The sequence below is a fragment of the Mytilus trossulus genome, chromosome 12, assembly GCF_036588685.1.
Source record: "Mytilus trossulus isolate FHL-02 chromosome 12, PNRI_Mtr1.1.1.hap1, whole genome shotgun sequence".
Lineage (NCBI taxonomy): Eukaryota > Metazoa > Mollusca > Bivalvia > Mytilida > Mytilidae > Mytilus > Mytilus trossulus.
Genome location: NC_086384.1, coordinates 37,416,796 through 37,427,596, shown reverse-complemented (window position 1 = coordinate 37,427,596; position 10,801 = coordinate 37,416,796). Strand labels below are relative to the sequence as shown.

The 10,801-nt window shown below is 33.5% G+C and overlaps 2 protein-coding genes across 2 annotated transcripts; both read left to right on the top strand.

Annotated features, from left to right (window-relative positions):
• Nucleotides 1-478: 478 nt before the first annotated feature.
• LOC134692421 (uncharacterized) lies at nucleotides 479-8,816 on the top strand. The gene is made up of 4 exons (XM_063552873.1): nucleotides 479-701; nucleotides 2,700-2,917; nucleotides 7,305-7,515; nucleotides 8,095-8,816. The coding sequence occupies exons 1-4, from the start codon at nucleotides 479-481 to the stop codon at nucleotides 8,814-8,816; spliced, it is 1,374 nt and encodes a 457-aa protein (XP_063408943.1).
• Nucleotides 8,817-8,860: 44 nt separating this feature from the next.
• On the top strand, nucleotides 8,861-10,486 carry LOC134692420 (ankyrin repeat domain-containing protein 50-like). Its single transcript, XM_063552872.1, has one exon. The coding sequence runs from the start codon at nucleotides 8,861-8,863 to the stop codon at nucleotides 10,484-10,486; it is 1,626 nt and encodes a 541-aa protein (XP_063408942.1).
• Nucleotides 10,487-10,801: the final 315 nt, after the last annotated feature.

The following is a 10,801-nucleotide window of genomic DNA, read 5'->3' as shown; positions in this document are numbered from 1 at the left end:
TAAATGGCAAAATCAAAAGCTCATACACATCAAACGTATCGAAAACAATTGTCATTATCCTGACTTGTTACATAACGAAACTAATCTCTGACTTGTATAACAGTCGCAGTTTAATTCATTCTGCAATATCATGGTGTTAATCGTTAAGAATGTTGAAAGCTCAATTCAAATAAACTATATGCAATTTTTAAAAGAAAAAAAAGAATAAAGTTAAAAATCATAGTTATTTACTTTCAGTAATATTATTGTTTGAATGTTAAAATATGAACAAAATAAAAAGTAGAGAGAACTGGTATAATCATTATCTAACCAACCACGTATGAAAATACTACTTTTTAAAGATGTTTAATGGAAGCCATATTTTGAATTGCAGTATTCGTTTCTAAGGAAAGAAAAGCCTAACACGACCAGTCTCTGTAACTGAACGTGACAAAGCAGAACTGAAAAAAACAACCTGATAGTAAAGAAAACAACTAAAATGGCTGCAATCTCCAAAGAAGTGTCAAATTATATAAAAATAGCAGTATTAGTTCTCAGAATATCTCCAAAAGCAGTTCGTTTAAAATTTGACATTGAATTCCATCCTAAAAGTTTGCGAAACACACTAGATAAGAATTTTGCTAAATTACAAGAATTGTACCACAAGAAAAGAATATTAAGCAAAGAGCAATGGAATTTGTTGTTTCCTACAAAGACAAAGGGTAAGACGATTTACATAATAATATTCATGTCTATTTATCAGTTATTATTTTTAGATTTCATATGTAAAATTTGACTTAGTTTTGATAAAAGATATTTTCCCAAAGAACTGCAACCTTTCCTGTACACTATACTACCTACAGGTTTGTGCATTAAAGTTTCAGCAATAACTTATGATATATCACATTTGTGAAGTTATAAATGACCATAGATGGCTTAAACTTCATAATTCTATAATTAAGCGGGAAAATGTATGACACATATTGATTATTTTAGAAATTGATCAATTTTGCTCTGTCCTTCTACGAACTTTGTATACACATATTTAACAACAATTTATGGCACTGAAGAACATTTTTATTTTATATTTTAATTATTGTTCCTTCTCTGATATATTTATATACTACTACTTATTTATCTGAATTTATCAAATAATCGGCTGTTGTTTTATTCGTGTATCGTTTACATGGACACCCCTACCAGACGTTGTGTAAATAGTAGTTTGTTTGAAAATGTTTAAACAATGGGGTTTGTAAATTGATATTTATAGAGAACAGTGTTTTGAAGGATGGATGACTGACCGCATGGATTGTTGATCGTCATGTTTTTATCAGGATTTATGAGGATTGGTCTTATTTGTTTAAGTACTAGGAGGAACTTGTGGTACATGTCGTTACTTAATTATTACGGGGAAAAAGGCAATCACCTTGAAACTTTTCTATCAATCAATTTGATTCGACGCGGAGTTGTAATATATGCTTACAATAAAACTGTTTTCATCCCCTTTACAAATCTATCTGTGTCTGAATATAAACCAACATTTTTACTTTTACATTCATATATATTTTCCACCTCGGGTAAATTAGTGAAATTATGATTGGTAAACGCCGTAACATGGTAACCCCCAATGGGTCCCATTTTGAGTTCATGGCGTTATATCTATTATAGATATTGACGTCATAATTAATGTTATTGTGTTTTATTGTTACTTTTTATACACAACTTGACAGGAAAAGTCCTGTTTGCGATAAACTCGTTACTGTGAAAGTACTTTAATTCGTGGGTACCAATTTTCGTGGTTTGAGCAAAATTAACATGTCGTGGTTTTTTAAATTTGTGGATTTTAGTTTTTTTACAACATTCACATTAACAAATGCTATTAACGTATCTTGAATTATAAAATAAATTCTAATCAGCAGCAAGCCAAGCAATGAAATACGTACGTATTCTGAGGATTTGATTGAACACTTTATCATAGCATATCATACCAGAAATTATCCGGATGATTTTTTTTTGAGAATTAAAAGATCAAAATTTGTATAGTATATTTTTTTAAATATTAAATGGGTATATTCCTGCCTGCATTGTAGTTCATAGTGCGTTGCCCTTTTATCACTTTTACAGTATTCCCAGATTTGGCGATATTCAAAATAATCTCTAGATCATATCGGTAGTTAAACCTACATGAGGATCTTTCCATGTCTTGAGTTCGACAACGGTTGATTTATTTCGTTGAACACTTTAATTGATGGATAGAGTCATCCACGAAAACCACGAAAATTGGTTCCCCACGAATAAAAGTACTTTCACAATATACGATTTACTACTGACCCGTAGGCGGTCAGTACCAAACCATATAACTTATAATATATTTTTCAATTTTGGTTTTCATTTAATTTTTTATTAACACTAATGACAAAACATCTATTAGATAAACCTTTATTTGATTAAAACTGATTGCAATACATTTATTCGAACTACAGTGATTACTATACATTTATTTAATTAATACTTTTCACTATACATTTATTTGATGAACACTGATTACAATATATTTATTATATCAACACTGCTTACAATACATTTATTATATTAACAATGAATATAATGCATTTATTTGATTCACACTGAATACATTTTTTTTTATTTACTCTAATTACAATATTTCCTATTCCGAGCACATACTGGACAGAGTGATTCTAATTTTATATCAATTCCAGGTGCAATTTCGTCTCAAAGTTTTGACATTACCTTGATGATGCTACTGATAAGAAACTTAACAGAAATAACTATAAGCAGCATACTTCCACTGCCGTCTCAAGTAGGTCTAAGTGATGATTTAGCAAGGATCCATTTCTATAGAAATAAAATTGCTCATGTTGAAGATGCGACGATAAGTGATACAGATTTCACAAAATATTGGGATGAAATTACACAGGTAACAATATTGAGTTCACTGTCACATAATGTTTGTAATGATAATAGTTGTACATTCCACAATTTTGAAGAAAAAAAATCTACTGCTATTGATATATTGTCTTCCCGTTCTCTTATCCACAAACAGCGGGCCAGCTGATGGCCGCCTCCGGGTGCGGGAATTTTTCGCTGCATTAAAGACCTATTGGTGACCTTCTGCTGCTGTATTATATATGGTCGGGGTGTTGTCTCTTTCACACATTCCCCATTTCCTTTCTCAATTTTATATAAGTATGCAAAGATCTTCTCAATGCCATCTTTCATTAAATATTTGACAACCACACAGTCGCTAAACTAGACACCGTAAATATAATTAGCGATCAACAATAAATGAATGTTATAGTTTTTGTCGATTATACGTACCAGATTTGCAACACATCTATAAAACATACACGGAGGACCAAATTTCACATGTATGCAACATTGGTTTCTATATAATGTCCTTACTTTATTACTATCAGAAACTCGTTTTCTTTGTCTTTCTTAGGACAGATATCCGCAAGAATACATGTTTTAAGAGTCATGTATGATTTACTTGATATGAACATTAAGTTATCTGTTCGTATTCCGTAACTACGTGGAGTTTCATTATAGTGTCAGCAGTATATACGGAACTGTTTACCTTCCCGAAACGTTTGGGATCTTCACAGTTTTGGCGTGATTCGTGTTGCTCAGTCTTTATGTGTATGTAATGTGTTTAATAGACCGGGTTAATCTGTCACCGAAAAAAAAACTCGTCAATTTTATGTAAAGTGTACTATCTCTATTTGTTCGAACTGCACATTCTAGCTTTTTTGACCTAGATTAATCTAATTCTTAATTTTACAGCACAAATTCAACAAAATACAAAATAACCTGGGATACAGTAAGCTTAATGTATATCCAAGATAGCTGCATATACAGTATAGTTTGATGAAAATCCAAGTTAATTCTAAAAAGTTATTAAACAAATTAAATTGTACTATCTCTATTTTGTCCGAATTGCAAATCCGAGCTTTTTTTTACCAAGATTACTTTAATTTTTAAATTTTACAGCAATACAACATAAAACTAAATTACGTGGGATTCAGTAAGCTAAATATATATCTAAGATAGCTGCATAGTTTGATGAAAATCAAAGTTGATTTGAAATAGTGATAAAAAAAATTAAAGATGCCTATCTGAATTTATATAATAATTTGTATTTTTATTTATTGTAAAATTAAATTCTTTCATTTCACAGCAATACATCAAACTACCTAACAAGCTTGAATTTTGTAAAGTCAATATTTTATTTAATTAGATGGGCTGATTTACACCAGTCAAAACTAAATTTGAAGGTCAAGACTAGTCGAGACAGATCGAGACTGGTTGAGACTCAGTCGAGACTAGTCGAGACAGGTCGACACAGGTCGAGCCTTGGTAAAGACCATTTCAGACTACACAAAGATCAGCAAGTACTGAATCAGACTAATTAAGTAAAGTCGAGACCTAGTCACCTAGTCGAGTACACTTAAGTACAGTTAAGAAAAATCGAGACCTAAATGTAGTCGAGTACACTTAAGTTCAGTTAGTAAAGTCGAGACAATGTGTGCTCAATTTTACTGGTCGAGCACAACAACTGGTCAATTCAGACTCTGAGTAGTTTGTATTGATTGTCATTTCACTTGGACTGGTGAGTTTTGAATGTTGCATTTGTTTCTCCTCTACTGGATTTAATTACAAAATGCAGTTATTTGCTTCATAACTTAAATATATAGTCTAGTTCAAGATTAATTAAATCAACTTTCAAAAGTTTGAAGGTTGCCATCACAAGTTGCTGGACCGATACGATGTTTCCATTCGATCACAACATGTTTTTTAATCTTTATATCCACCTCGCCAAAAGTAAAGCAACACCTGATTATTTTTCAGATTGTCGTTTACTTAATTCATAACAAATCGATTTATCGATACAATGTGTTTTTGTTAGATAACATATAGAATAATAATTGAAAAGTGAAAGTTTGGACTGTTTTCACGATTGATTCTTTTGCTATTTCATTTTGGGAAAATGGTTGTAAAACGGCAAAATGAAATACAAGATAAAGTCTCCATTTATACTGAAGTTTTTGAAACATTTGCTTAGCACTACACACACAATTCTTTTCAAAACTCGAGAGTGACAATTTGTGAATACATTAAAGTGCAATTTAGGTCAGTAACGAGTGTATCCTCCACGCTTCCGGAAAAGTTAATCAACACGCCGTCCAATGCTTTGAACTAAGAGTCGTAATGTTCTAACAGGTTTTTTTTGCCATTCTTTAATCAAGGATGTTCATAATTCCTTTCAATTTTTAACCGGATTTTTGTGACAAAAATGTCGGTTATTGATTTGGGGATGAACGGTGGTCGGGCGGCCGGCAACCAAATGTTGTCCGTGCATTTACTCATGAACCGTTCAACCAAAGCTTTTCAATTTTAATATGTTGTTTCTGATGACAAAATGGAGGTCAAGTTCAATAATGACGATTTTGACTTTTACCGTTCAGGAGTTATGGTTCTTGAAAGATTGAAAAATGGCTTTTCCAGTCGTGTCCGTGCATTTACTCATGAACCATTCAACCTAAGCTTTTCAAATTTTAATATGTTGATACTGATGACAAAATGGAGTTCAAATTTGATATTGACAATTTTCACTTTCACCGTTCATCAGTTATGGTTCTTGTGATATTGGCAGGACACAAATAAATGTTAATAAATCCGGTTTGCTTTCGTTGTGACAGCCTCTTGTTACTAGCTGGAACCCTGTTGCTGATTTCCGAGCAGTATCATCCCAGACATGCTCAATTTGAGTCATATCCAGTGACATGGGAAGTCAAGGAATAGAGTCAGTCACCTCCTGACGTAAATAAGCTAAAACAATGCGTGATCTGCGTGGTCTATCATAATCATCAATGAATATTGGTCTAGTTGCAAGATTCTGATAGTCAAAATGTGGCACAACGATATCCCGGATGATGTTATCGCGATATTGTTACCCGCCATGTCCTATCAAGAACATAAAGGTAAATTTTGCAGTCGAATAAAAAGCATGACCAAAATATCAAACACCTACCACCAAACGCTGTAGTTCCAAGAATATGCCATTTCCTGTATGCTGTATTGTGAGAACGCCGTACGCGCATGCGCTCATCAATACGATGTTTGAGAATTATTCTCTAGTCAGACCAATGGACTTGACGCCACTGTCGCAAAATCCTATTGCGGTGTTGAGCTTGAGGATGCCTACGAGTCACCAGTGGTCTTTTGACTGTCTACGGGCGCATAAATTGGCACAATGTAGTCTGCGGTTAACAGTTAAATTTCATCGCATGAAATTTTCAAGGAAAAAAACTTGTATGTAGCTTTATAACACCTCTTTTTAAGGTAATCTATACCTGAATTCTTACCTGTCGATTAAAAATAGGGTTACGAAATATATGGAAACAAAGCAGTATGTAATTTAATTTTAAAACAAAAATAAAAAGCAAAAACATTTAGGTGTTGCATAACTTTTAGCGAGGTGTATATATAGAATTGCCGTCTGATATATATAGGTTCAACGATTGTGTAATATTTTTGTAAAATGTTCTGTACCAAGTCAGGAAAATGACAGTTGTTATCTTATAGAAGTGGGTTGCATAGTGACTCTCGTGTGTCTTTTGTTCATTTCAGTGTTTCTGTTTTTTCCCTCTTATAGATGATGAGTTTTCCTAGGTATTACGTGTAACTCGGATTTGTTATATCTCAATCGATTTAAGACTTTCGAGGAGCGGTATACTACTGTTGCCTTTATTTGGACTGAAAGTGGATTCGGTTTAATGCATGCAAAACAGGAGATGGTAATCCTGAGGACGCATCCGATATTGCATCCCTTTTTTTTTTATCGTGATTTGTATCTTCTCAATTCGCCGTTTCGGAATGTAATGCATCCTGGGTAATTTTTACAAAAGTGTACACCAAAACTTCCTGATTGGTTAAAAATGTCATAAACAATGGAAATTTAACCAATGACGTGACGTTTTTTTCATTTTGAGATACGAACAATGAAATTACTCATGATGCTTTAGATTCTGAGACGGCCAATTGATTAATGATTTTAGAAAATCGGATACTATCGTTGTGTCTGATTTATTTGGATTATGAAATGTATTAATTCCTTTAGTTTGAGATTTATTTGACTAAAATAATTTCATAAGAACATTTAATAGCAATATATATTTAAATGTAAAAATAGTTCATTGCACTGTAAGTTTGTTCATTTTTTTTTCAAAATTTGAGTTGGATTTTGGAATTGTCGAAAGAATAAGTGTGCATCGCTTTATAATATATATTTTTTCTATGATTAGGCTATCATTCGACTGGGAGGGGCAGTGTTAAGAGAAATGTGTTTAGATCTACAGAAACAAGAATTCAACGTGGATGAAAGCGAGGACCATCTTAGACAGTTACAAGTAGAATTTAGATTGGCAGCAGTAGAAAACAAAGTTATGGAATTAACAGATAAAATGAGTAACCTTGAAGAGGAACAGGAAGACCCTATTCCAAAGAACATAAGAGGTAATTACCAGATTCAGACTGTCCATCTTGCTTAAGTTGGTAATATTTGTCATACGACGAACTGCTTCCTACTAACAAGCAATAATTTAAATAGGTTGTTTCTCACAAGAAGATTTTGTCTTAACTTTGCGAAAGTGAAGCATAGGTAATTTCTGTAAGATTGACGACTGCAACCGTCATTTAGAATATGCCACACTTGAAAATAAAAGAGAAAGAAAATACCAAGAAATTTGATTAGATGCCCTTCCTCTCCACCACAAAACCAAATAACTTCACAAATTAAAACGTTGCAAGACAAAAAACAATAACAAAACATTATACAGTAAATCAAATAGTGAGGAAACCGAACTGCACCATGGTGAGGAGGTGAACCAAGCCGTTAGTTGTTTTCATTAGAATTGTTTGACATGTGACAACTTGCTAAAAACTTGCTAAGGTAATATTTGTAATGATTGTCGTGTTTTGTTGGTTTGCTACCTTGTTGCCTTATTCCGGCATAGAGTTTCCCATAATTTTTTACTTATATTCCAGCTGATGTGTATAATAATAAATATTCTGTAAATTACTTTTACATTTTAGTTATAATCAACAAGCAGATAGAAGGATGGAAAAGAAAAGATAACGTTTTCTTCATCAAAACAAAAAGAAGCGAATATGCGTTACAACGTGTGGTTGAAAACAGTTGTGTTGTTTTAACAGGGGGACCTGGGGTTGGGAAAACAGTTATCGCCCGACATATAGCTTTGGTGCTCGAGGGAATGGGCTATAGAATAATCCCAGTATCGAAACCGAAAGACATAAGGAAATTTTATCAACAGGGGAAAAAGTCAATTTTCATAGTAGATGATATGTGTGGAAAGTACACTGCTAACCAACGGGAGATGGAGAACTGGCAACAATTTTCAATGGTGATTAAGACAATTCTAGATGACGAATCTTGTAAAATTCTTCTTTCGTGTAGGTTGCAAATCTATTTAGATGAAAGATTTAAACTTCTGTCTCCTTTTCTTAACTGTGAATGCAATTTGATGGCAAAGCGATTACGAACAAAAGAAATAAAGCAAATGATAGAACGATACAATATAAGTACAAAGGTATTAAGCATGGAATTACGGAAATTTGAATGCTTTCCTTTGTTATGTGCATTGCATCATGAAAATGAAAGAGAGGATACTATGGATTTTTTCAAAAACCCATTTGAAATCTATAGAACGGAATTAGATAATTTAGATTTACTTAGTTTGATAGTAAATGCAAGCTTTGTGGGCTCGCCTTATGTGTTCTCTTCAATAACAGAATAGAGGAAAAATGGTTTCAAAGTAAAGTTGAAGATGACGAAAAAACAATGCTACAAGATGTATTTGGAAAATGTGGATTAAACTCTGGTACATCGAAGGACTCGATAGGCAAAGCGTTTAGAACCCTTGAAGGAACATATGTAAGTAAACAGAATGGCATTTATACAGTCTCACATGATACATTTTTTGACTTTTTGGTTTATTACTTCGGACAGAAAATGTGTCAATGTTTAATTGAACATGGCAATAGCAATTTAATACGTGAACGTTTTAAATGGGGAAAGTCAACCAAGTTTGGTAATATAGAATTTATTACAGTGATACCAGATCACCACACATTGAAACTTTTTATGGACAGGCTTATCAGAGACTGGATCGAGGGCAAAGTGAGTAATGTGTTTCATAATATTAATTTGCAATTTACCGACTTCAGAGTACAATTTGTCCAGTATTTAGAACAACTTGATAAACATTATCAGGTCAAATTGGCCAACAGGAAGGATACCATGTGTCTAGAAGGGGACTGTTCTTCCGGTACATACCCCTTGATAGACGTTTGTTATCATGGCTATGATGATTTACTTCAGTGGCTTCTAAATAATTCTGTAGATGTGAACAAGAGTAGAGACGACGGTGTTACTCCACTAATTATGGCATCATGTTATGGTATTTTAGAAACTGTGATCAAATTATTAAAGCAAAATCCAGACGTCAATCTCTGCAATGTGGAAAATGTAACTGCATTGTACATTGCATGTCAGAATAGTCATATTTTAGTCGTAGAACAACTACTGAAAATTGAGGATATCAACGTCGATTTTTGTAATAACCATGGACAGTCACCTCTGTTTATTGCTTGCCAAAGAGGTTTGACAGCTATTGTAAACAACTTATTACAGAAAAGTCCAAACGTAAATCAATGTAGTCCATTTGGATTAAATCCACTACACATTGCATGCTTCTTATGGTACACTGACGTCGTTTCTCTCTTATTGGCGGCAAAAAATGTAAATATTGATGTAAATGCACGTGACGCAGATGGTAGTACGCCTCTTGTTTTTGCATGTTTTAAAAACTACACAGAAATATCTTCATTACTAATAAGTGCTGGAGCAGACGTTAACATTAAGGCGTTTAGTGGTGCTAGTGCGTTGTGTTTTGCAATAGGACATGGTAACATTGAAACAACTAGTCTACTGCTTGAAAACAGTGCATCTTTGCAGACAGGTTTTAAAAACAGGGAGCAAGTAATGGATGCACTGTCACAAAATTCAGAAAGAACATTAAATGAAGTACAGGAGGAAATACGACATTTTTGTGTCACGTATGCTTCCCAAAGAGTAAGAGATTATGTACGTGAGATGTCAGGAGAATACTGCTTAGATGCAATGATCGATTCATCGCCATTGCATATCGCTTGTTTCATGGGTCACACAAACATAGTAGAGTGTCTTCTTAATTTAGAGGCCTATATCGACTTTACAAAGGAAGATGGAACAACTCCATTATTTTTTGCCAGTGAATTAGGACATGCAGAAATAGTGCGTTTATTGTTAGATAAAAGGGCAAATGTCACAATTCGACGACAGGATGGAAAATCAGCACTGGACATTGCAGAATATAATGGCCACCAGTCTATAGTGGCGATGCTGATGGATATCGGAGCAGATTGACATATTTTTGGCAAAAAAGATATAAAAACGCAGACTAGTCATAGACGTCATCAACTGTTGTTTTTATGATCCACCTAGGGACATTATGTTCTTCGGTTTGTACGTCCGTTTGTCTGTCCGTCTGGCTGTCCCACTTCAGGTTAAAGTTTTTGGTTTCAGATTTTAATTAAAGTTTTTGGTCAAGGTAGTTTTTGATGAAGTTGAAGTCAAATCAACCTGATACTTAGTTTACATGCTCCCTAAGATATGATCTTTCTATTTTTAATGCAAAATGAGAGCTTTGACCCACATTAGGTCTTCTGAACAGAGAAAATA